General features: G+C 40.1%; 1 protein-coding gene across 1 annotated transcript; it reads right to left on the reverse strand.

The window, feature by feature from the left end:
- On the reverse strand, positions 1–27,142 carry LOC119651615 (melanization protease 1-like). Its single transcript, XM_038055269.1, has 6 exons — positions 26,958–27,142; positions 26,621–26,778; positions 7,712–8,016; positions 1,087–1,271; positions 507–602; positions 1–450 (listed from the first exon to the last, which is right to left on the reverse strand). The coding sequence occupies exons 1-6, from the start codon at positions 27,016–27,018 to the stop codon at positions 137–139; spliced, it is 1,119 nt and encodes a 372-aa protein (XP_037911197.1). The 5' UTR covers positions 27,019–27,142; the 3' UTR covers positions 1–136.
- Positions 27,143–27,435: the final 293 nt, after the last annotated feature.

Consider the following 27,435-nt stretch of genomic DNA (forward strand, 5'->3'; position numbering starts at 1 on the left):
TATATTTAATTAAAATATATTTGTGTGGAGAGTATACGTTTTTTTTAATTCATTATGGATGATATTTTAATTTAATGAAAATGCTAATATGTGGCGTAAAACGATATGGCAAGAGTGAAGGTAACCAATATGTGAATTAAGGTCTCATTTGATCTAGTATCCATTTCATGTAATGCGAAACACGAGTGTAGACTCCCGGATATTCATCTATATTGCCACATTTTCCATTACCAAATGATACCACTCCATATTGAATGTATTTGGTTCCTTTTCGAGGATCTGTAAAAAACACTGGCGCGCCTGAATCCCCTTGACAGCTGTCGATTCCTTTTTCGACACCAGCACATAATTGAGCTGATGTAATATGCGCATATTTGTTATAGAAGAATCGGCAGTCTTCAATTGGAACAATGGGAACAGTTGCCTTCTGCAAGATGGCTGACGGCTTTTCTGCAAATTAAATTTAACATCAGTTTCAATGATTGTATAGGAAATTAGTCCCTTACTCTTTTGTGTTAAGCCCCAACCAGCTATTATCACTTGGTGTGGAGTCCTATTGTGCAAGGTTTTCTTGATTGGGAGACAAATTGGGAGAATATTATCTGAAAATAAAAATGAAAAATAAATATTAACATTAACGTATTTTACTTGCATTGCGATCAAGCCATAGAAGAGATGTGTATTATAACAACGAATTCAAAATGTATATTATATGATACAACGTTTAACATCAAATTTATAGTATGCAAACATTAGTTGTAATTGTTAACCAAAAAGACTATACACAGTAGGAGCAATTCCTTCGGCGAAGGTGCACGGAATCTCATTGTGCACCTTTCGGGTAGGGACGAGGTTGCCTGCCTGCCTGAGATGGAGCGATTGCGTAGGTCAGAACACTAGACAGCTTTTAGAGATATTGATACCGTTATGTGAAGAATTTTCTCCGCGCAACATCCGTCGCGGTCGAAGATATGCAAGACTTTTTCGTCTCCATAAAATTTCAAAGAATCTGCTGGAAGTTGAATCTTCTGTGCATAGTCTTCTTGTTGTTAACAAAAAAAAAATCTTGAATTTAATATTTTTTACCTCTTGTTAAATCGGCTTCATGGCGCAGACGGATCACTGCAATATCATTACTAAAGTCGGACCTATTAAATTTTGGATGGAACCTTATTTTCTCGACAGGAATATCCTGAACAGGTGGCATGCATTCAATTTCATCACAATCTATATCTTTGGTAGTATCGTGTTCTCCCAGTCGCACAGAGACCCTGAAAATAAAGAGAGAGCCATTAATATATCAAAATGTAGGATACAGTTGACTACGTGGCTGTCGCTCGTCGTATAGGGACGCTCTGCGAACAATTAAATTTTTGACCCATGATTTTACATGAATAATTTCAGCAATGGTCAAAGGGTAGTATAGGTCCCAGGGCGAAATGTGGATTGGTACACACGATGGAGCATAGAACCTGGGAAACGCCTACTGAATCAACACTAACAGCTCTATTACCAAACCCTATCCGCACCTCCGCTAAAAACGGGACAAATTCTACCAACTGGTCCTCCAGGCTGGGGCTTGGGTAGAGCTGACAACCCTACACGGAAAACAGCTTTTTACCAAGCCAGAACAGGAGCTTTGGACTGGACGGGTAATACAACGATGGACCCGGCAACGACAAAGGAATAACGATTTGCGCATTTTCTCATGTAACGTGCGCTCCCCGTACAGAGATGAAGTTGCTGAGCAGCCAGCCGATACCCTGTCCCAACATAGGGTTGATTTAACAGCGTTACAGGTGATGCGTTGGACAGGGACCGATTTTCTGGAGAAGAGTCCCTACACCCATATATTATAGTGGCCATCCAGTAAACCATGTGCTCGGAGTAGGCTTCTTAGTCAGTCAAAAAATGAAACCTGCTGTTATCGGCTTTGAAAACATAAGCGAACGGCTATGCACTCTGCGCTTGCGAGGCAAATTTAAAAATATAAGCCTCATTAACGTGGAGAAACGACCTCACAGACGGAAAAGGGAAGCCTGGGAGAACCAACAGGTCTGTGAATTAGGAAAGTACAGGGAGCAACCACACCAGGCGGGCAAGTTTTACAAACAAGTCAGCAGGATTAAGCCTTACAAACCTCGATGTTCATCCTACCGAGACAAAGAGGGAAATCTGATTTCCGACAGAATGGGCATATTGGAGCGATGGGTTGAGTACTTTGATGAACTACTGAACAACCAGAACATCGGCGAGTTGGAGGTCCCGCCAAGTGAAGACGATGAACAAATACTGCTACCACCAAGCATAGAAGAAATAGACGTGGAATTCCTCGGCTTGAAAATCATAAGTCGCCAGGAGCCGATGGAATTACAGCCGAATTGGTTAAATATGGAGACGACCAGTTACACCAAGTGGTTCATCAACTTGTGCTCAAGGTGTGGGACAGCGAATCAATGCCTGACGATTGGCAACGAGGCATTATCTGTCCCATGCATAAAAAGTGAGATACCACACAGTGCAGCAATTATAGAGGTATCATGTTGCTGAGTACCAACCATAAGATATTCTCCGCTATCTTACTAGATCGGATAGCCTCATTCGCTCAGAACAAGATTGGCCCATACCAAAGGGGCTTCATTCCAGGTAAATCAGCAACAGATCAGATTTTCTCTTTGCGGCAAGCGATGGAAAACCTGTTGGAGTATGGACATCTTTTCATCGACTTTAAAGCCGCCTATGATAGCATATCCAGGGAAAAACTTTACACCGCCATGAGAGAATTCGGTATCCCGGCGAAATTAACTAGGCTGACCCTGACCAATGTGCGATGCCAGATAAAAGCAGCAGGATCACCCTCGAGACCATTCGACATAAACAACGGTCTAAGACAAGTGAACAGTGAACATGCTAAGGTAAATGCGTGAGGCACCGTTCTCTTTATGTCCACCCAACTACTGGCCTATGTTGACGATATCGAGATCATGGGAAGAACAACCCGAAACAAACCTTCATCCAGATCGAGCAGGTGGCAATCGGCGCGATATTTTGGGCTGCACATCAATGAAGGGAAAACGAACTATATGGTGACAACGTCAGCACCAAAATCTAACCAACCAACAAAATCAATTCGCACTGGTCAAACGGGAAGAATAAAGATAAGAAACGAGAACTTTGAGACCATTGATAATTTCTCCTATCTAGGGTCGAAAATCACAACCGATAACAGCTACGATGATGAAATCCGCGCACGGTTGTTGTCAGCCAACAGAACCTATTCAGCTGATAAAAACTGTTTCGCTCGAAACGTCTCAACATAGGGTCAAAGCTCTTACTGTATAAGACAATGATCTTGCCAGTACTCATTTATTCCTCGTAGACCTGGGTTCTCAGCAAAAAAAATTTCGAGAGAAGAAACCTTCGAAAAATTGTTGACGTCCTACATGGCGATGGACTATTCCGTTGCCCACATAACGACGACATGTATGAGCGATACCACGACCGTCAGGTTGTGGATAAAATCCGACTCAATAGGTTGCGGTGGACAGGTCACTTAATCCATATGAATGAGGATGATCCAGTCCGGAGAGTCTATGATAGAAAAAAAGACGAGGCAGACCCTGCCTGAGATGGAGCGATAGCGTAGGTCAGGACGCTGGACAGCTTTTAAGGATATCGAATCCTTATTAAGGCAGGTCTAGACCGGATACCGGTTGTTGCGCCGTTGATGATGATGATGATGATTTTGCATCAGGCGTATAAGTTATCAGTAGAAAAGTACGTACGAAAGGTACGAAAGGTTTTATGTATTTCTTGGTACGTGGCACGTAATATATGCATATATTATGTGAGAGTATCCACTATCGGGTGATATTGACATTCACAGTCTTGAATTTGCAAAGAAACAACAAATTTGACGTATTATAATTTTGTTAGTATTAGTGCGATTTCCACCAAACTTGGTAAGATCATGCTCTATAGTAAAGCCTATATCACTGCAATTTTGTGGTGAAGGTGATGAACTTAAGGGGCGTTTTACAACCAATTACTAAAAATTATAGTAATATACTATTATTAACTTTATTTAAACAGATATCGGTATGGAAGTTTTTTCTCAACCCAGGCACTATATAGTGGCCGCCCCCTGATTTTTTTTCAGATTTTTCGGTTGGGTAGTTTCTGAGAATGGCCTCTTTAAATAAATCATCACCAAGCCCCCGCACACCCCATCTTTCTAACAAATGTCGAAACTAAGACCGGTTTCGAAAAGTATTAACCGAGACCTTTAATTTTGATAGCCCTTATGACTATATTTCAAAAATTACACCTCCCTTTTGCATGTATGGGGACCTCCCTTAAATTCGACGTAAAAGGATGTAACTCACCGTATGCGGGAGGGTTCACAGTTCCCACCATTCTACCAAATTTGGTGTCAATCGCTATAACCGTCTCCGAGAAAAATGCGTGTTACGGACAGACAGACAGACAAACAGTAAACCGATTTTAATAAGGCTTTGTTTTACACAAAACCTTAAAAAGGACTGATGAAGAGAAAAAAATAGGAGTTTTTACAAAAATACATATCCAGGAAAGGTTTCGAAAAGAAACTGCATAGCATGTACAAATGATAGTAGCTTAGGATCCCTTGACAATCGTCAATTAGCTATCGACATAACGAATATAGATTTTAATTTAACGTAAAGATTATATGTTATACTGGAAACCATATCAAATCATCACAGAATAGACTTCCAACAATGCGATGAATATGCCTGCCATCCTACCATGCATTAATTATTAATTCAAAGTGGTGGAAAAGTTACCGAGGTCCCCGAAGGAATCTCGGAGGCGATAGAAGCGGATAGAACTGGACCAATCGGGGAAGTAGACCCGCTGCCCAGTGAAGAGCAAAAGCTGGATAACGTAGATTTAGATCTTCGATGGCTTAGGGTGAACAGCGGCGTGCGGGAAAGCGCCATGCCAGAGGAGGAGGGTAATACTCCGAGAGTGGAGAAGAGCTCCAAATAATAACGGAGCCAAAACCAATGCCAACAAATGAAGAACTTCATAAGCGCATAGACCAGATCCCCGTGGAAATGCTGATGAAAAGACGATAAGTCATTTGCCGGTTATATTATATAGTGGAACCGACAATCCCAGGACGAAAATCTCTACAGTCTGTAAGGGTATAGAGGAGGTCATCACAAAGGAGGAGGCTCGTGAGGCCTTGGAAAATTGGACTTTGGGACTTAAAAAATCAGCGATAAAGACGCCATGATTCTACCAGTGGAGGCAGCACTCAAACTATTGGCAGCAGGGAAAGCAAGAATAGAATGAATTATGTATCATCTTAGGGAGCAACTGTCGCAGGAACAGTGCATTAAATGCTTTGCCTTCAGCCACATGTTTCAGTGCCGATGACCGGTCGAAGCAATTGAAGGGATGCGGAGCAGAGGTCCTCTTCAGCAAGGATTTGGACGCAGACTCAATCCGGCCACTGTGTAAAGGGAAAGAGGGTGTGAACCATCGGTATATTGCAGGCAGAAGCAGGTGCCAGGAATAAAGGAACGCCCTCAGCACAAATCGCCCGCAAGGTCTATTCTCACAAGCCATCCGCGAGAAAGAAATCGATATGACCGTAATTAGTGAGCTATATTGTAGTCACAGCATTGGTATTTGGGACAAGAATCAAAGAGGCCAAGCACATGGGACACGCTCTCTGCGGCCGATCTAGGGTGGGCTTATAGGGGGGTAATGAAAAAGGCTTGGAAGATACCCCCAGGTGACTAAAGAAATTGTTGCCACTCTGTTTCCTCACCACCAAATCAGCGGCAGACAAACTTTGATTCAGGTGAAAGAGTGAGTAACACCGCCAGTCACCGAGAAGAAACTACAGGAAATATGTGATAGGATCGGTGATAATAGGGCCTCAGGTTTGGATGGCATCGCTAACAGAGCTAACAACTTCGAGGCATGTGTAAAAGAAGCACTATTTCCTACCCAACGGAAAAAAGGCAAAAGTTGATGCTGCTTCCCACACCCAATAAGCCATCTGTAGATCCAGCATCATATCTTTCGATCTGCCTGCTGAATACTATGGAGAATATGATGGTGAAAGACTTTGATAACAGGTTGTTACCCATTGTCGAAAACGGTAACGGCCTGTCGTAGCACCAGTACGGGTTTCCACGTGCGCACTCTACGGTGAATTCAATAATTATGGTGGTGAGTTTAGTAAAACACGCATTGAATTTTGGTAGTTGTTGTGCAATGTTGACATTGGATGTCAAAAACACATTCAATTCCGCCAACTGGGGCAGAATTAAAGGCGCACTGGCCGACATAGGTGTCCTTAGATATCTGGAAATTCTGGTCGAGAATTACCTTACGGAATGGACGAGGGTTCCAACATTGTCATAGCGGGTTTACCACAGGACTCGATACTATGGTCCCTTGCTATGGAATATCATGTATAATATGTGTGTATGAAGAGGCTACGATTGTCGCCCTTACCTATGACTTGGCTGCAGTTGTTGCCAAAAAGCACCCAGGGGAGGTTTATACGACAGAGGCAGGTGGCTTGCAAAGTTCGGGTCGAGTTTGCTGAATGAGAAAACGGAAGCCATCTTAATAACGAACCGTAGAAAGAAGAGCACCGTGAAGGTTGAAGTCGGAGGATATATGGTCGTCTCTTAGTTGGCTATTAAGTACCTGGGGGTGATAATTGACACTAAGCAGAGCTTTAGAGAGCACCTAGAATATTAATGATGAGCTTTTTCGGACCCCTGCACTTTTCCCCATTGCAGCCAGTGTAAAAACTGACATGTACTTCGAAAAGAAACTTGCCTGGAATTAATAATAATAATAATCGTTGGCGCAACAATCCATGTTGGATCAGGGCCTTGAAGTGTGTTAGAGCACTTCATTCAAGACCGTAACGGTACACTAGGAGGCAATGTGGTCAGCATTGCGCTCGGAATTACAACTTTTTATTACTTTTCTTTTCTAAAGAAGTCGTCTACTAATTGCTGATTTTCATCTATCAACCTCACCTGGTAATTCACAAACTAATAATCGATACGTTTCCATGGATACTTCACATACCTACATTCGATAGAAAAACAAATTTTCAACTCCCTCCGGCACACACCCTTTTCAAACTTTAAGATTTTCAACAAAACCTTAAAAATAGGAAACTATAACTTCAATGTCCAGATTGCTGAGTGGTTAGAGCACAAGGCTGTCGTACGAAAGGTCATCGTTCAAATCTCACTGGTGGCAGTGGAATTTGGAGCGTGATTTGACGTCGACTACCAGCCGACTCAGCTGTGAATGAGTACCTTAGTTAAATCAGGGTAATGATCCCGGGCGAGCGCAATGCTGATCAGATTGCCTCCTTCAGGGTACTGTAATCCTGTATTGTACTGTCATGGTCTTGAATGAAATGCTCTAACACACTTCAATATGGATTGTTGCGCCAACGATTATTATTATTATAAATCATAAAATCATGGTACAAGTGATATCTTGGTGTAATGAAGCTAAGATGTACGACTTTGCCTTCGTGGTTAACAAGAATCAACTCGGGAAGATCACTTGCCCACTCCTATTTTTCATTGCCTCCTTTTTTATGTCATTCTTCATTATATATATAATCAACCTCTTTGGTGATTTCATTATAAACGGAATTAATAGCAAAAAATCTACTTACACTGCTCCTTGTTTTCTATCAACACAATGTGCTGCAGTAAGGACATATCGTTTGCTTATGAGCGATCCACCGCATCGAACTTCCAATCCTTTGGGGGTTTTGTATTGCAGTTGCACAATCCATGGAAACTCTGCTAAAGGTGCATCGTCGCCGAATGCTATCTTATCATCTGCAGTTCTTCCGCAAGGTGATTCTGCTAATAAACGTAATGAAGGATGTCGACTGTAGTCGTCTGGGTCCATTATCATTGGTGTTTCAATCTCATGGTTTGTCTGTCTGTGTCTCGCGGCGCAGCACACAGTATACTGCAAAGCGAAATATTTAAAATTGGTTAGGCTTTTGATGTAAATCCACATTTTAATGATACAAGCAACCTACATATATTACGCACCTACTTTATCTTTATTTTTAACTTCTTTATTCAATCACCACCAAGCGAAAGCTTCCACCATACAAAATTAATGGTAGGAAATATATGCCAGAAAACCTCAGCAAAGCAATTTTGACCTACATATTTCTTGTTCTAAGGAGTCACTACATATTTCGGTCGAAAAAATTTACGTTTTGTGTAAACCAAAGCTTATTAAAATTGACTGACTGTCTGTCCGTCTTTCTGTCACACGGACTTTTCTCCAAAGCGGCTACACCAAATCGAACACAATTCACTGTCTGTCTGCCTTTCTGTCACACGCACTTTTCTCCGAAACAGTTGCACCGAATCGAACGCAATTTGGTGTACATATGGGAACTATGAAATCCCACGCATACATCACATGACATAAATTTAAGTGGAGTTTGCATTGTTCAGCCTCACCTTTGCCCTGGGAGCAGCGTGACCAAGTGATAAGATGGTATTTGTTCCGTTACATTAAATCAAAAACGCGAGGTTGCTTCCCGGCGGGTCCTGTCCATCATCAAGTGGATGATGAACTTAGTACCTCCGCAACCTCCTCCTCACACAAAAATCCAATTTAGCTTCGGTTGAACTAGGTATGAATTTTATTAGACAGTTTTTTTCTTGGTTTTAATTCATACTCATGTGGTTTTTTTGAGCTAAAATAGGGGAGTAAATACGACCTTGTAGCCACTTCAGTCACGCTGCTCCCAGGGCAGAGGTGAGTCAACTTCTAATAAGTTTCCACTTGAAGTGTAGTATCATATTAGCATTGCCAATGATGGTGGTACTTCTCTTATTGTAGATAATTACAGGGCATCAGTAAACATCACAACTACGACTTGTTATGCGAATATCATGCTGGTTCCAAGCACAGGTAAAGGAAGAGGGTATGAGACAACGCATTTAGTACAATCCTCAATAAAAATGAGGTGAGAAAAAAGTAGAGGTGGACGGTGTATCCTACCTAATCACACCTCGTCTGGGTCTAATTAAATTGATCTGGTTCTCCCGGTTGAGGGCTTGGAGCCATAGGCAACAACTTTTCATCCACCGAAAAACCAAGCATTATGTACAGAAACAGGATGAGCAGCCTCGGACAGGATTTATACCACGGAAAGAACCACGTACGTAAACAAAGAAATGCATACGCACTTGGATACTGGAACGTAAGATCACTAAAGAAATCTGATTCTGTTAAAAATCTACTTTAATAGGCCAGCAAGTACAAAGGCAGGGCTTAAGCAGTCCAGGAAACGAATTGGACTCATGTGACTCATCGATGATTTCAACGCCAAGGTTGAGAACGGGGAGGCACATCGATGAACCACTGCAGGGCACAGTTCATGATATATCAAATGATAACGGCCAATGCCTCATTGACTTTGCAAGTAGGAAAAATTTAGATATATCATAAAATCGAACGCGTGTGACGATCGCATTCACTAAAGGGCATGGGCGTCCCCAAATTACACGACCTGCAAGCAGAGATCCAGCATCCTCAACGTGAGATCATATTGACTGCGACCCTGACCACTATATGGTAAAAAACATCTACAGGTGCCGAATTTCGAAAACACGGGGAATTTCGAAAATTTTAGGTAGGAAAGCTAAAAAATTATTGAATAGCGAAAGAATACAAGGCAAAACTGGAAGAACGATTAGGTCCTTCTTCTCTCCTGGTATGACCTAAAACACGCTATCAAAGTAACAGCAGAAGTGGTTGGAGAAATGATTGTTCTGACGACGAATGCCAGGGTATGAGAAGAAAAATGAAACATACAGACAAAATATAGAATGAAACGCAATTATTAAGGCAAAAGAAGGTCAAAGGGTAGTATAGGTCCCGGGGCGAAACGTGGATTGGTACCCACGATGGAGCATAAAACCTGGGAAATGCCTGCTGAACCAACACCAACAGCTCTACTACCAAACCCTATCTCCACCTCCACGTGGTGACCGCTGGGAGCTCTTTCTTGACGAAAAGCTGCAGACGGAGAAGGATGAAGGCGAGTCTCCCGCGCCTAAAAACGGGACAAATTGTACCAACTGGTCCTCCAGGTTGGGGGTTGGGTAGGGCTGACAACCCTACACGGAAAACAACCGTTACGAAGCCACAACAGGAGCCTCGGATAGGATGGATATTAAAACGACGGACCCGGCAACGACAAAGGAACAACGATTTGCGCATTTTCTCGTGGAACGTGCGCTCCCTGTACAGAGATGAAGCTGATAAGCAGCTAGCCGATACCCTGTCCCAATATAGGGCTGATGTAACAGCGTTGCAAGAGATGCGATGGACAGGGACCGGTTTCCTGGAGAAGAGCCACTACACCATATATTATAGCGGCCATCCAGTAAACCATGTGCTCGGAGTAGGTTTCTTAGTCAGCCAAAAAATGAAACCTGCTGTTATCGGCTTTGAAAGTATAAGCGAACGGCTATGCACTCTGCGCTTGCGAGGCAAGTTTAGAAATATAAGCCTCATAAACGTTCACGCCCCTACAGAGGAGACTGCAGAGTGGGAGAAGGATACCTTCTACGAGGCAGTAGAAAGAACCCTCGAAGCCTGTCCCAGATATGATATCAAAATCATACTTGGGGATTTTAACAGCCAAGTAGGGAAGGAGCCCGTATTCAGGCGATACGTTGGCTCCCATAGCTTACACGAAAAAACAAATGATAACGGACTGCGGACTATTCAATTAGCAGGGTCACACGAAATGGTTGTTGGAAGTACCTGGTTTGCGCGGAAAGCGGTCCACAAACATACGTGGGCCTCTCCAGACGGGACCACTTTCAACCAAATTGACCACGTGTTGATCGAACGCCGCCACCTCTCAGCCTTGATGAATGTCAGAACATATAGGGGGGCCAATATAGACTCGGATCACTATCTCGTTGGCATGGTGCTCCGAGCTCGAATAACAATACCACCTAGAATCCCCTCTGACAATCAGGTGAGAGTGAACACTGAAGCCATCCACAACACAACCCTCCGCGACACCTATAAGAGGGAAATGGATGCCGCAATAACCACAGTCAATAGAGGACCTGGAGATGAAGCATCAACTAATGATCTTCACAACCACCTGAAGAACGTTATCATGGATACGGCCACAAATATACTTGGCCCCAGCCGCAAAAGGAGTCGGAACGGCTGGTTTGACGATGAATGTAAGCTAGCAACGGAACGTAAGAATGCCGCATACCGAGTAATGTTGCATTCTCAAAGAACGCGGGCACGCGCAGAGACTTATCACGAACTCCGTCGAGCGGAGAAGCGACTTCACAGACGGAAAAAGGAAGCCTGGGAGAACCAACAAGTCTGTGAACTAGAAAAGTACAGGGAGCAACCGCACCAGGCGCGGAAGTTTTACCAACAAGTCAGCAGGATGAAGCCTTATACACCTCGATGCTCATCCTGCCGAGACAAAGAGGGAAATCTGATTTCCGACAGAATGGGCATATTAGAGCGATGGGTTGAGTACTTTGATGAGCTACTGAACAACCAGAACATCGGCGAGTTGGAGGTCCCGCCAACTGAAGACGACGGACAAATACTGCCACCACCAAGTTTAGGAGAAACAGTCCGTGCAATTCATCGGCTAAAAAATCATAAGTCGCCAGGAGCCGATGGAATTACAGCCGAATTGGTTAAATATGGAGGCGACCAGTTACACCAAGTGGTTCATCAACTTGTGCTCAAGGTATGGGACAGCGAATCAATGCCTGACGATTGGCAGCGAGGCATAATCTGTCTCATACATAAAAAGGGAGATATCACACAGTGCAGCAATTATAGAGGTATCACGTTGCTGAGTACCATCTATAAGATATTCACCACTATCTTGCTAGGCCGGATAGCCCCATACGCCCAGAACATCATTGGCCCATACCAAAGAGGCTTCACTCCAGGCAAATCAGCAACAGATCAGATTTTCTCTCTGCGGCAGGCGATGGAAAAACTGTTGGAATATGGACAACAGTTGCACCATCTGTTCATCGACTTTAAAGCCGCCTATGATAGCATAGCCAGGGTAAAACTGTACACGGCCATGAGGGAATTCGGTATCCCGACGAAACTAATAAGACTGACTAGGCTGACCCTGACCAATGTGCGAGGCCAGATAAAAGCAGCAGGATCACTCTCAAGACCATTTGACATCAACAACGGTCTACGACAAGGGGATGCGCTATCATGCGTCCTCTTTAATCTGGCCCTCGAGAAGGTGATCCGTGATGCTGAGGTGAATGCAAGAGGTACGATCCTCTTCAAGTCCACCCAACTACTGGCCTATGCTGACGATATCGACATCATGGGAAGAACCACCCGAGACGTTCAAACTGCCTTCATCCAGATCGAGCAGGCGGCGCGAGATCTTGGGCTGCACATCAATGAAGGCAAGACAAAATACACGGTGGCAACGTCAGCACCGAAGACGAATCAACCAACAACATCAAACCGCACTGGTCAAACACAAGCACGAACAAGGATAAGGATAGGGGAATACAACTTTGAGACCGTTGACAATTTCTCCTATCTAGGGTCGAAAATCACAACCGATAACAACTACGATGATGAAATCCGCGCACGGTTGTTGTCAGCCAACAGAGCCTACTTCAGCTTACAAAGACTGTTCCGCTCGAAACGTCTCACCATAGGGTCAAAGCTCTTACTGTACAAGACTATGATCTTGCCAGTCCTCATGTATTCCTCGGAAACTTGGGTTCTTAGCAAGAAAAATTGCGAACTCTTGGCCGCGTTCGAGAGAAGAATCCTCCGAAGAATTTTTGGCCCCCTACATGAGGATGGACGATTCCGTAGCCTACACAATGACGAAATCTATGAGCGATACCATGACCGTCCGGTTGTGGATAAAATCCGGCTCAATAGGTTACGGTGGGCGGGTCACTTAATCCGTATGGATGAAGATGATCCCACCCGGAAAGTCTATAAGGGCAATATCTATGGTAGGAAAAGAAGACGAGGCAGACCCTGCCTAAGATGGAGCGATGGCGTGGGCCAGGACGCCAGACAGCTTTTAGGGATATCGAATTGCTGGACCTCGGCGCAAAACCGGGATGTCTGGAGTTCCTTATTAAGGCAGGCCTAGACCGGATACCGGTTGTTGCGCCGTTGATGATGATGATGATGATGATGATGAAAAGAAAAGAAAATATTTTTACTACGAATTAAAGGAAATTGAGACAATATGGTGAGCAACAACACAAGACAAGTCTACAAAGTAGTGAAGATCCTGAGGCGTGGATCTCAATCCAAAACCACCCTTTGTAGAAACAAACAAATTGGAAACCCAAAGCTCGGCGCTTCAAGTACAAAAGATTTTATTAATTTGTGGGGGAGTAGTAATTTGATAGAAAAGAGGCAACTTAGACCTACTATATCTTTGTTAATAATAGTAGAATATTAACTAAAGTTTCCAGTATAATGCTACTTTAATCTACTGCATTTTACGAATCTAGGATGGATTTAAGGGAGGTTCCCAACAAATTTTCAAAATGTCATTATACACTATTATTAACTTTATTTGATCAGATATCGAAACGGCGAATATTTTGGGGCTTAGATGCCATGCGCCCGGACCGTTACAATTTTTCGGTTGGGTAGTTACTGAGATTGGATCTTTGTAATAATTGACCTTTTGAAACTACGGCGCTTCTCTCCTTTGCAACTACTATCAAAACTAATAACGACTTGGAAAAGTACCAATCGATACCTTTCCTTTGATACCCCACATGGCTCTTTGGAAAGAAAAGTGTACACCCCATTTACTATGTATAAGAGCCCGCCTCCTTTAAACGCAACGCAGAACTATGTTGCTCATTGCGTACAAAAAGACTCACAGCTCTTACCTTTCCACCAAATTTCGTTTAAATAGGAGTATCCGTTTCTGAAGAATTGGGTGTGATAGACAGACAGATGGATGGACAGATTTTTTTTTAACAAAACCATGAAAGCAGAGGAATATTCGTACAAAAGTAAATTAGAATCATAAAAATGGGTGCCCTATTTTCAAGAACTCCTCAATCACCAGAACTCACAAGAAGTATGATCGGACATAGATGACATCCCTGCTGAACTAATTAAATCAGGCGGTATATGGGCCGCGAAACTTACTCATAATATGGTTCTCTTGATCTGGAACCATGAACAGATCCTGTAAGTGTGGTCAAAAAGTGTGATCTGTCCTGTCCAGAAAAAAGTTGATATGTGATAGTGACAGAGCTAGAGAGAAGAATTAAACAATACGCCGATAAGATATGATCGGTGAATACTAAGGAGGTTTTCGACTGGAAGATCGACCATTGATCAGCTATTTACAATCAAACAGGTGCTAGAAAAATACTATAATTAAATATCGATGTCCATCAAATGTTCATGGACTTCACGCAAACATATGACAGTATTGATCGAAATGTACTGGATAAAGCAATGCTTGATTTGAAAATTCCAGCAAAACTGGTAAACCTTACTAGAATGACCGGCTCCAACGCAATCGTCAGAGCCAATAATAGCCTGACAGATGCGTTTAAACAAATGTCGGATTGAAACAAGGAGATGGGCTGGCGCGTTACACGAAATTTGGCTGTGCACATAAAATGCACGTTGCTCTGGAAGTGTTACAAAATTGCCGCATATGCGGACGATATAGGCATCCTTGACGTAAAGGACACTTTTATAAACCTCGATACAACATAGTTTGTCTAGAAATTAATGGAAACAAGACGAAAATTACGACGCAAACGAGAACAATTACGCTCACTAGACGATTGACAACTTAGAAAATGTTGACTACTTTATATACTTAAACGTTCAACTTGATGAAATAAAACGAAAAATTCAGGTCACAAATGGAGCTTTCTATTCGGTCCTGCCGATTTAAAGGCAAATTGCATACACACGAAAGCAAAGCTGTGAGTATACAAAACACATACTCCCAGAAAACTGATTAATACGAGTTCTTGAGAGTAGTATCCTGAGGAGTATAGTAAGAGCGAAACGAGAGGACAATCAATGACTAATCAGATACAACTATGAGTTGTATCATATTTGACGACCCTGAAACTTCGTAAGTTGCAATAGGCTGGACACGTTCAAAGCATGAACGACATTCGGATATTTAAAAGAGTATTCGACGGGAGGATAAAGGATAAAGACAGGTAGAAAACCCCCGAAAGCACTGGGCAGATACTGTTGACGAAAACAGCGCATCACTGCTCGGGTTTCAAAATTGGAGGAAACGATCAGTGGATAATATGGTTGAAAGAAGGACAACCTAAAGGTCAAAAGCCAAAATGTGCTGTAGGGTTCCTTTATTCCCTTCTCTTAATGTGTCTTTTTTTAGTAGGAACAGTTGCTTCGAATATAATCGAGTTTGGATACCATACTATTCATATTTCGAACAAGTTTTAAAATATTTTTTGAATAATTTAAGAGAAAAATAATAAAGTTACGCGGCATTAGTCTGCTAAAGGTAATTTGAAATAATTAAAACTTGCCTTTTCTTTTCGCTAGTAATATTTGCAAACCTTGAAAATACCGATATTTCGAGAATCAATTTTTCCTGCAAAGGCTTGTAACACTCATGAAGGAAATAAGTGGTTAGCGAAATATCGATATTTGCAAGGTAGAGGTAAAAGAAGGGTAGGGTCTAGGTATATTTCTAGCGAAAACGAAAGACTCGTCTTTATTATGATATTTTAAATAATTGAATCTCAAGACACACAGCCTACTAAAGGTCGTAACTAAAGCGGAATAAATACCGACCTCAATTTTTATCTGAAATCAAAAAGACTTTAATTTTACATTACCAACTTATTTTCTAAGAATATGAACCTGAATGCACATAAACTTAATCAAAATCAAAAATTTTGAAGTTTCTGAAATTTTTTTCAATTTTCACCACTTTGTGCAAACAAAAATCCTTAGGAGAATCGATTCAGTATCTGTCAGACTGTGACCATTTCTTTCGCATATCCATTTTCAGAAGGATAGATTCAATTGGATAGATATGCGTATACGTTAGTACCAGTAGTGTTTAATTTACGAACATACATATATGTATGCTTTTATGCGAGGAGTAAACTACATGCGTATATCTTAAGATGAACACAAAACCTTCATACCCGAAGCACTCAGCTTCCGGTATCCTGACTTACGTTTAATTACGTAGAGAAGCACCCTTAAAAAGATGATTCCATTCCAAAAGTTTATATTCATCGTTATTTGATAAACAATGATATTCATATTCATAACAATTGGTTCATTACTTTTTGAGTTAGAATTCCTGCAAATGTGAAAACACTCATTTTGAGAAAAACGCGTTCCGTCGCCTTTTGGATATGAAGACTTTTTCGTTCTTAATTACACATAAAATACAGTTACAATAAGTACAAAGGCACTAATGTCAAGTATTTATAAATACCGTAAGCTATTACCATAGTGCTACAAGATTACGTAATTAAATAAACCCGCCTTAACTGAAGCAAATAAGGCATAATTTTGGGAAGTTTGAATAAAATCCAACTACTAAAGTTATAGAAGGCCAAAGTTTTGTATTTCACGTAAATTAATTGCTCTCTAAGACATGTATTACGTCATCATCATATCAAGTGAAATTATGATATATGAACGGCAGGTTCCATGGAGACATTTTAGCTCTCCTTTTTTAGTTATCTGTATATCAGTGTGGATTACTCGAGACAGACGAGTATATACGTGCCCATAGTGTTCAATACAATTGACATCTGTGTGTTTACTTTAAGAGGGGGTAAGGTATTTAAAGTTTTTTTCGCATGTTATGTTTATCTCTTTTAAATTAATGCATAACATCTCAAGAATACTGTGTCAAAATTTCGAAGTTATGAGTATTTGAACGTACGTTGCTCTACGCCAGGTTTGTTGTTGTTTTTTAAGTCCATCTACCGAACCAATCGTTTTTTGAAAAAGAAATTTTGCACAGTACTTCTTCACATAATTTAATAGCTATCCCTGGGAGCTCTTTTGTTTTTTTTTAATGTTTATTGATTTTAAATTTGTTTAATTTAGCCATTTTTTAGCTAATCGGTGCTACGAAGAATTGAAAAATCGACAAAAAAATCTCCAGGGATTACCTCGAGAAATTATTACTTTAATAAATGCATTTTGATTTTTGTGTTTCAGATGATTCTATTGCGAGATATCGTGTACACCGCAGAACAATTATTTTTCAAAGTGTTGTCACTCGTTCAATTTTAAATTTTTTGTAATTGAAATTTCGAGAATTATTGTTGAAATGTTTCATTATTATGCAAAAATTAACTTAATAACTATCTATATCTGCAAAAAAATCTTAAAAACAAATATAATGTCCAAATTTGATTGAACTTCAATTAACTTCTCCCACAAAAGAAAATCCCCCGTGAAAATGAATTTCCTAATGTGGTTTCCCACCTTAATATAAAACTAACCATGTGAAATTTAGCGTCGAGGAAATAATGCGATAAGCACTTGCAACATTTGTTTTTTCCCACAACAATTGTATTTTCCCACGAGCGGCAATAAAGCTTTAACTATTATTGCTGATAAATGCAGTAAATATATTGTAGTTATGGATTTTCCTAAGATGACTGACAACCTGAAATCTATTCGAAAGCTTCAGGAAACAAGATATGGAAATTAACACATTAAGATAATCGAAGTTCTTCAGACAAGCACTTCCCCATTAAGGGGAGAAACCACATTAGGAGGTTTTCAGAATCGATTTTTTTTTCTTGCTTACTTATACCATTAATTTAGTTATCCTAGAATACACTGCAAAAATGTTAAAGTAAAATTCGTCTTGCTTTGGATTATATGAGCGTAGAACCGAACAATTATCGGCTCCAGCACCCAGGAGGTAATCGCACTATGTCTTTACGTAATCTAGTAAGGCTATGTAAATAGCGTATTTATAAACACTTGGTATCAGTCCTTTTTACGACTGCATTTGTTTTTTGTTTTTCGCTGTTTTGTTTGTAATTACTAGTGATAAAATGCCTTCATATCAGAAAGGCAGCTTTTCAAATAATTTTTTTTCAAACGCGTCTTTCGCAAAATGACGTAGAATTCGGGGAATTCTAACTCAAAAAATAATGAACTGATAATTACGAAATTTGAAATTATGATTCTCTTTATCACATTGCCAAGAGTATGAATATGTGGGACATTATCATATTTTTAAGGGTCCCGTTGCTGCCTAATTTGTGAAAAAGTGATGAATATTAAATTTTTTTTAAGAGCTTTTACTTTAATTATCTTCAGCCGTATTAAGGTTCACATTCTTAGAAAATGTGAAATTGAAAGCTTTTTGGCGAAAAATTAGAGTCGCAACATGTACTGCGGTTGGAGAACTCCTGTTGCGGCGGAATAAAGTCGTGTAACTTTGTAACTTTGTATAAACACAAAACCTTATCAAAATCGTTTTACTGTCTGTCTGCCTGTTTGTCTGTCGGTCCGTCACAAGCATTTTTCTCGGAGATGGTTGTAGCGATTGCCACCAAATTCGGTAGAAAGGTGGGAACTGTGAACGCTCATGCATATAGTGATCCTTTTACGTCAAATTTAAGGGGGGTCCCAATACATGCAAAAGGGGGATGTCAATTATTTTTTCATCAAATATAGTTATGTGGGGTATCAAATTAAAGGTCTCGGTGGGTACTTTTCGAAGCTGTTCCTAGTTTTGACATTTGTTGGAAAGGTGGGGAGTGCCAGGGGTCGAAAGGGATCATTTCTTTTACGAACCCATTCTCAGGAACTACCCAACCGAAAAATCTGAAAAAAGAATTAGGGGGCTGCCACTGTAAGGTGCCTAGGCTCCGAAATACCCTCCATACCGATACCTGCTCAAATAAAGTTAATAATAGTACATTACTATAATTTTTAGTAATTGTCAGGAAAACCCTTTTTAAGTTCACCCTAGAATCGCGAAATTGCATCAATGTAGGCTACAGCATAGAGCATGATCCTGCCAAATTTGGTGAAAATCGCACAATTACTAACAAAGATATACTAGGTCAAAGCTGTCACTTCTCTGCAAACTCAAGGCTATGAATGTCAACATCACTTGAAAGTGGATATTTTCACATAATATATGCATATATTACGTGCTACATACTAAACCTTTCATACCTGAAGCGTCTAGTTTCCGGTTTCCCGACTTGTTTATTCTTCGTTTGAATTTTTCAAAAAAAAAACCCATAAGTTGTTCGGAATTTGACTAATATGATGTCCAGATTCGATTGAATTCCAATTAATTTTTTCCGCTAAAAAATATCCCAAAAACATACGCGAAAATAGGCCTTCTAATGTGATTTCGTCTTTTAAATTTATTTCCCAGCTAAATGTAATTTGCGATCTGTTTACCTATATGACAGTTTAGTAAATTAAAGTAACTATTAGGTTAATTCAAATTTCAATTTCTTACCAGTAATAAGCGTAATTACTTTTCCGCTTGGCCAATATCACATATTGCAAATATCGTTTTTCAGCTTGGTCTTAATTTTGTCATTTGGCTGATTTATTAATAATTAATTTTCTATATAAGAGGCAAACAATTAGAATGTGTAAGTCTTTTGTAACTGTAAAACGGGAGGCCACAATAAAAATCATTTGAGAAAAGACGAATAATCTTTTATTTTAAGTCACAAGATCCGCTCCGCAAGTTTTTAAAAATCGGCTTACTCTCTCTCTGTCTGTCTGCCTCACGAACTTTTCTATCGATTGACAACAAATTTGGTGGGAAAGTGGGAACTGCAAACACCTACGCGTGCAGTGAATTACATCGTTCTATGCGGAACTTAAGGGAATGCTTTGAAATACGCAAAAGGGGGCGTAACATTTTGTCCACCGAATTTAGTGACGTGGAGTACAAAGTGAAAGGTCTCGATTAGCACTTTTCAAATCAAGTTTTAGTTTTGTAGTCGATTGCGGAACGGGGGACTGAGGGAGTCATAAAGGGGTCACTTAAATTAAGAGGCCATCCTCAGATTCTGAAAAATCGTCATGATGCCTCTTTATGACACCTAGGCTCCAAAATACCCTCCATACCGATATTTACTAAAATAAAGTTAATAATAGCATATTAATGTCCTTTTAAAATTTACTGCGAACCCCCCCCCCTTAAGTTCACCCTAAACCCATAAATTAATATGGGCTTTAATTTGGAGCAGCCTATTGAGGAGTTTGGTCTAAATCCTACTATTATTAACAAAGTTACAGTAGGTAAAAATTATCCCTTCAGTACCATATCGAATTGAATATTGGGTACGTTCAATCTATATACACTACGAGATATGTATAAATGAAACCATCGTGTACCCGAATATTATTAAATGAAAGATCAGCAAAACCTTCCATACCTGAAACGCCGAGCTTCCGGTCTCTTGACTGGTTTATTTATTCATCCAGAAAAAATTCTCGGCAGCTTGGAGTAATTCAGTTAGGGTAAATATCAAATTGATGATGGCACCAAGAACAGGTAAATACACTTGGAATTTCTATCAAACTTTGTTTCTATTAAGTCACTGATTTTGATCAAATTAACCTCAGATATCTACAGCTATGCCCAAAAAAAATGAACGTAGCAGCTGCGAGAGAATGTAGGTTATGTGTCTAAGAAAAATATGAACTTTTTCGAAATGGATTCAATAGATGGTGACTGAAATCGCACGGAGAGAAGATAACGAAATAAGGAGAAAATCTTTTCTAGAAACATTCAAGCAATACCCAAAGGAGTCAAAACTGTCTTTATTAAATTCTAAAATAAATATAACAATTATATTAGTCAGTTTTGAAAATAAATTCTAATCTCAAACAAAAATTTCTAATTTTTGGGCCAAGACTGTAAATATGCATTTCCTAAAGCCAGAAATCTTAAATAAATGAGCAAATGAAAATTATTGCTTATATCCGCTTTGAACTATCTCAAGCTATAATTTATGACAATTGCTCCATTATGATTGTTTTTTTTATGTACATATGTACATATATTCACACATGAGTATAAGTGATATGTGGAAATAAACATACTCAAACGATCTGAAATTTATTATGCAAAAAAGTATTAACTTTCACTATTCTTTGTGATCCTCCAGTTACAATTTGTTTGTTTTTGTTTAACAAATCTACATAAGCCGGTTACATACTAGAAAACTGAAGTTGAAAATAAACTTATTTGCCGTTTTTTTAAACCTGTCTGTCTGTCACACGCACTTTTCTCAGAAACGGCTATACCAATTAGCAAGAAATTTGGTAGAAACTGTAGACGCCCACACATGCGATGAATTGCATCTTTCTACTTTAAGTTTAAAGGGTATCTTCATGCAAAAAGGGGGTGTAAACTTTTTTTAGCGAATATAATCATGTTGGATATCAAGTGAAAGGTCTCGATTAGTACTTTCTGAAACGAGTTTTAATTTTGAAATTTGTTGGAAAAGCGAGTAGTGTGGCGGTTAGAAAGTGATACTTTCTGTAACGGCCCCATTCTCAGAAACCGCCCAACCGAAAAAGAAGTCATGGATCTGCTTCTATACTCTACTACTCTCCTATCTTTTCAAATTAAGTTAATAATAGTATATTATTATGTTTTGGGAAATTGGCTACAAACTCTCTTAAGTTTATCCCAGAGTCACAAAAATTTTCAGTAATATAGACTACAATATGAAGCAAGTTTGATCAGAATTGTTGCATTACCGACAGAGCTACACTAGCTCAAATTTATCTCTTCAGCTAAACATACATATACATAGTCGGCTGCGTACAAATGGGATAGTACTGCGCTCAAATATACTTGCACATGAAACAAACAAAACCTTTAATATTTGAAGCGTCGAACTTCCAGTTTTTGGACTTGTCTTTAATTTGTAGACAAAAGACCCAATCAAAATGAAATCAGCGTCTGCCTTGCACCTTATCTTTTCGTACATGCAATTTTCCCGTAAGCGGCACCATTGGCAAGATAATGAATTACGAAACACAACTGTTGGATAGGGGTGGCAGCCCTATGCGGAAAACAAAAGTTACGGAGCCACGAAAAGATTCTCGGAGTGTATCCATTTTATAATGGACCTGCAAAGAAAACCGACGAACGGTTTGTGCATTTTCTCATGGAAACTGCGCTTCCAGTACATCCAAGGAGTTAGCCGATACCCTTCCCTAATATGATATGATATAATAGCGTTACAAGCGAAGAACATATATTGTAGTTTCCTCCCAATAACCCATTTCTCGGTGTAGGTTTCCTTCCCAGCCAAAAACGAAACTTGCCATTGTCGGCTTTGAAAACATAAGCGACCGTTTGCGAAGCAAATTTCGAAACATATACATCATTAACATTCACGCATCTATAGAGCAGAGTGTAGAGTCGGAAAAGAATACCTCCTATGAGGCAGTAGAACGAACCATCGAAGCCAGCCCTGGGTATCATATCAAAATTATACTTGGGGATTTCAATAGTCAAGTAGCTTATCTAAAAGTACCAATGACAATGGAATGCGGATTATCCAACTAGCTTTGTCATATGAAACGATTGTTTGGAGGACCTGGTTAGCGCGGAAAGCGGTCTAAAAATGAGAGTAGGCCTCCCCATATGAGACAACTATATTGCCCACGTACCAATCGAAATCCCCCACCTCTCAGCTTTGATGAATGTGTCACCATATAGAGGGAGCAATATAGACCCGAATCACAATCCCACGGTGCTTCGAGTTCGAATACCAACAATACCTCGAATCCCTTCTTACAATCAGGTGAGAGTAAATACTGATGCCATCCATAACTGCCACCCACCTGTATCAGATTGTAGGAGCAGAGGATTTTATTGCTATTAGACTGTCACAGGACATCGCAACTTGTCAGCAAACTTTTAGGCAGTCTGTGCCTGATAAATTTCATAATTAAATTTTCGTTGTTTTTAGAAACTATCAAATGCATGGGGTCACGGCGCTGACTTCAAATTCGTCAGTTAGCAGAAAATAAACGAAAACAACAGTGAGTATAAAGTGTAAGTGCTCCCCAAGTGCTCAGTGCTAGTGCCTCAAAGCAGAAAAAGGAGCATGCAACTTCAATTACGGCAGCTACTGAAATCGGTGAAGGATAAGAGCTTGAAGGTGGCCTTACAATACACGGGAAGTAATAGAACCTTTATTTTCGTGGAGTCCAAAGAGGACCGCGACTATTTCTTTTCACCTGAGTACAATTATCTGGTAAATGGTGGCGAATTTTCTCAATAAAGAATTAAACCACAAATTAGGATTTAAACAGGCTGACGAGTAAACATAAGTCCCAAAACCTCGTTCCTACTAAGGACACGTAAACTGTCTGAAGTGACGCTGGAAAAGCGCGAGTCTTTGTTTAGTCCGTCTTGAGATGACTTGGCTTTAACTGCGATTGTTGAAGCAACAATCAGAGGCTACCTACCCAAACACTGCAATCGGTTAGTGACCTTTTCGATTAGGAACACCGCAATCAGACCTGTCGATTCGTAACACTTTGTGAGTCTTCCACAACTCACCACTTTTGCCCCGCAACTTAAATGATAAGAAATCAGCTGAGATACAAAATAATCCAAAACAACATCTCAATTACGATTGGGAGAATTGCGATCAGCTTGTTCGAAGATAAGCGGTTCTATGTCAACGAGGAAAATTAATTCCTCCCATTTCTGGACCTACCTGACATTAGGATAACGCTGTTGTGTACTTTCAGGAAGCAATCTAGATACTTAGGTTCTAAAAATATCCATATGCCCTGTACCCTGCTTGTCGGGCTATCAACCTGCAAATTTTGAAACTTTATTATTACCGAAACTTCAGCAACGCCTCTGATAAGGGTTGACCACACGAAGACCTTTGCCTACCGAAAACGGACTATGATTGGTGGTTTTTGGCGTCGAACTTTTTGGTTGACCTTAGGGTTTGAATGAAACGAAAAGATTGTTTTAACTGGGCTCGGGATGTCCGGTTTTAAGGGTTACCGCAAGATGCGCTCTCTTGACCTGGGTGATGATTTCTAATAGGATTCTGACTGCAAGATTATGGTCCAGGTTAAGGAGCAGCATAATTGTACAGTACTATGCACCAGCGCAGATTTCTGAAATAGTGGGGAATGATCCTTTTTATGAACAGTTACCGGCAGTTCAGAGGAGGCTTCGAAAAGGGTGATTATGATGGGTGGTTTGAATGCCAAGATGGGCTCTGACAACACCTTCCTCGGATATGTAATGGGGAAATACGGTATTGGCAACCGTAACGATAATGACGGGAGGTCTGCGGTTTTATGCAGCTTCAACCGCCTTTTTACATCACATATTCCAACATAGAGCCTTCTATAAGGTCACTTTACGATCAGCAGTGAATTTACGACTGTCTCTTTGCTATATGTAACCAGAGAGGCGCTTACATCTACATCAAAAGGGACCACCATTTGATACGTTCCGTTGGGTAAAGTTCAACGTCGTGGCAAAAGGGGATTTGATATTGCGTTGGTAAGAGAAGCGGAAGATGCCGCAGAGCGCAATGATTTCAGAAGTGTACCTAGCATCACAAGAACTTGTATGTGGGTCGCAAATTTTTCAACGATACCGTGAAGAATGTTTTGAGGTTCAAAGCGGAGCTCACCAGGATTGCATCCTGTCACCGATATTATTTCTTCTTGTTATCGGTAACGTTCTTTATACGGCCTTGTTCGGTGGACGGAATGGGTTTAATGGTAGATGACATCCTTCCTCAAACAGAAGAGGGGCAAGTAGAGTTGAACTAAAGTTAAACATCAATAAAACCAAGGTTCTCAGTCTGACAGGTCCTTATCCGCATTTAATGGCAGAGCATAGAAGACGTTCTCAATTTGTATATCTAGGAAGTGTAGCTTCTGTCGACGGCGACACTGCAGAACTTGTCGACACACAAGCCTGGTGTATATATACACGATTGCATTTTTGGCATGCAAAAGGAATCCACTTTCCCCTTGTCTGGCTTCCTGACATACGCCATCGCTCCATCTCAGGCATTGTCTTCTCCGTCTTCTTTTTCTACCATTGATATTGCCCTTATAGAATTTCCGTACTGGATCATTCTCATCCATACAGATTAAGTGACCCGCCCACCACAGTCTGTTGAACCGAATTTTATCCACAACCAGACGGCCGTGATATCGCTCATCGATTTCGTCGTTATGTAGGCTACGGAATCGTCCATTCTCATGTAGGGGGCCAAAAATTCTTCGTAGGGTTCTTCTCTCCAATGCCGGCAAGAGTTCGCAGTTTTTTTTTTGTTAAGAACCCAAGTCTCCGAAGAATACATAAGGACTAACAAGATCATAGTCTTGTACAGTAAGAGCTTTGATTCTTTGGTGAGACGTTTCGAACGAATCAATTTTTATAAGCTGAAAAAGGCTCTGTTGGCAGCCATCAACCGTGCACGGATTTCATCGTCATAGCTATTATCGGTTGTGATTTTCAACCCTAGATATGAGAAATTTTCAAGAAGGGATTAGTGGCAGCCATATATATATATTCTTCGCGAGAAAATAGTTTTTAGGCAAAGCGAAGCTCATGCTCTAGAAGGCCCTGATAATACCATTATTTGTTATAGAGCACCTAAGCGGATGAATTGCTTCAACCATGCCATGACTAAACGCGAAGCATTTGATTGCCCATTACGGAAATATTTCATCAGGAAAATCAGAAAAGTGAGTTTTTAAGTAAGCTAGAAATAAGCTATTAAAGTCCAGATGTATTTTATTTTAATATCCTATTTTGTTTGCAAATAAATGATACAATGAGCGGAGGTAATTCCAATGACATATTTCAACAAACAAAGTACAAGCAACATTAACAAGGTAGTCAAAGGAAGAAGCCAAAGAACCAACCTGCAAGCGATTATAATCACGAAACCTTCTAGGCATAGAAGAATAAAAGTAAGATAAGAGCTCCCTGAAAGGTACCTCGAAAATACTAAGGGTACGAAAGTTATAACATGATTTACGGCTACAGAAGCAAAAAGACAATATATAGGAGGAGCAATTCTAGCGGCAAAAGAGCCCGGAATATCATTGTGTACCTTTGGGGTAGGGACGAGGTCGCTAACTGGCCTGTGACTCATGTGGTTAATGTTTCGGTGTGTCGATAGCCCCATGGTCTTCTTGTGTGTGTTTTCCCACCCTGTATGGTAAGCCATAAACAGCTATACAGTGCCATTTCCTTGCAACCACGTGGTTGCACACCAATGCAGTGTATCACATATACGGCCCTAACGCCAGACCTTTTGTGCCAAATTTTTTTCCCGCAATTACCGTCGAAGATACGGAATGATTTTTCTTCACCATAAAATTTCGAAGAATGCGCTGAAAGATGAATATACTGCATACAGTAGTCTTAGCTTAACTCAAATAGTGCACTATTTAAAAAAAAATTTAATAGTGCATAGTGGTTTATTTTATAAACTTTTTCACTGGAAACTAATATCTAAGAACTTACCGCTTTCTTTTTAATATCACAGTAGCTGTCCATTATATATTTTTTTCTACTTTCTGGAAAAGGTCTTGGTGATTCCTTTAACAAATGCATGTGAATAGAGCACTCTCTTATAGGGACACATTTGCCAATTTCGCGGGCTGGTGTTCGACAGTTATTTTCTATAATAATTGAACGTTGGAAATTCATTGAATCTATTTGAATCATTTCACAATTTATGTTTTGTTTTTAAATTAAGCAGATCTCAAATGATGTAAGTCTGAATTCTGATATTAAACAATCCAGCAACTTTCATTTACTTCTTCGCCTGCATAATCATTAAATTATCATGCGAACTTACCGACTTGTGACACTGACGCACTCACAGTCACTCCGAGTAAAATGTAAATGAATGAATTCATGATTTGTATCTAACTTAAACTAAATTAAAAAAAAAACCAACTGATAATATTTATTACTAATTGAATTGACTGTCGGACTGGATTATTTCTGATAATCTCAATTGGTTCCCGCACACAACTCCACAATGTCTAGAATGAAAATGTGCGATATATTCGTTCTTCTCACTTAAATACTATATTCTATCATCCAAGGAAAATAAAAGCTTCCTGCCACTACTTAACATTTTCATTGAGAAATGGTTTTCTTGGACGCGTGCTTGCGGGCTTTATTCATACTCGCGCGATACCAGTTACATTATGTAATACCTTCTTAGCACTACATATCAGAAAGGGATGCCAGACGAGTGAAGATATGGATGATATTCAACGATACATGTATGGAAAGCCTTTTGAACTTTTTCATAGTTGGCTTTCAAT

Source organism: Hermetia illucens, chromosome 3 (assembly GCF_905115235.1).
Source record: "Hermetia illucens chromosome 3, iHerIll2.2.curated.20191125, whole genome shotgun sequence".
In the NCBI taxonomy this organism is placed as follows: domain Eukaryota; kingdom Metazoa; phylum Arthropoda; class Insecta; order Diptera; family Stratiomyidae; genus Hermetia; species Hermetia illucens.

Excerpts from the sequence above, each read along its gene's own strand:
- LOC119651615 (XM_038055269.1), bottom strand. The coding sequence starts at position 27,018 with ATGAATTCATTCATTTACATTTTACTCGGAGTGACTGTGAGTGCGTCA. Across the intron at positions 26,779-26,957 it reads TGCGTCAGTGTCACAAGTCG|AAAATAACTGTCGAACACCA; the intron begins GTAAGTTCGCAT and ends CAATTATTATAG. Across the intron at positions 451-506 it reads TTGGGGCTTAACACAAAAGA|AAAAGCCGTCAGCCATCTTG; the intron begins GTAAGGGACTAA and ends TTTAATTTGCAG.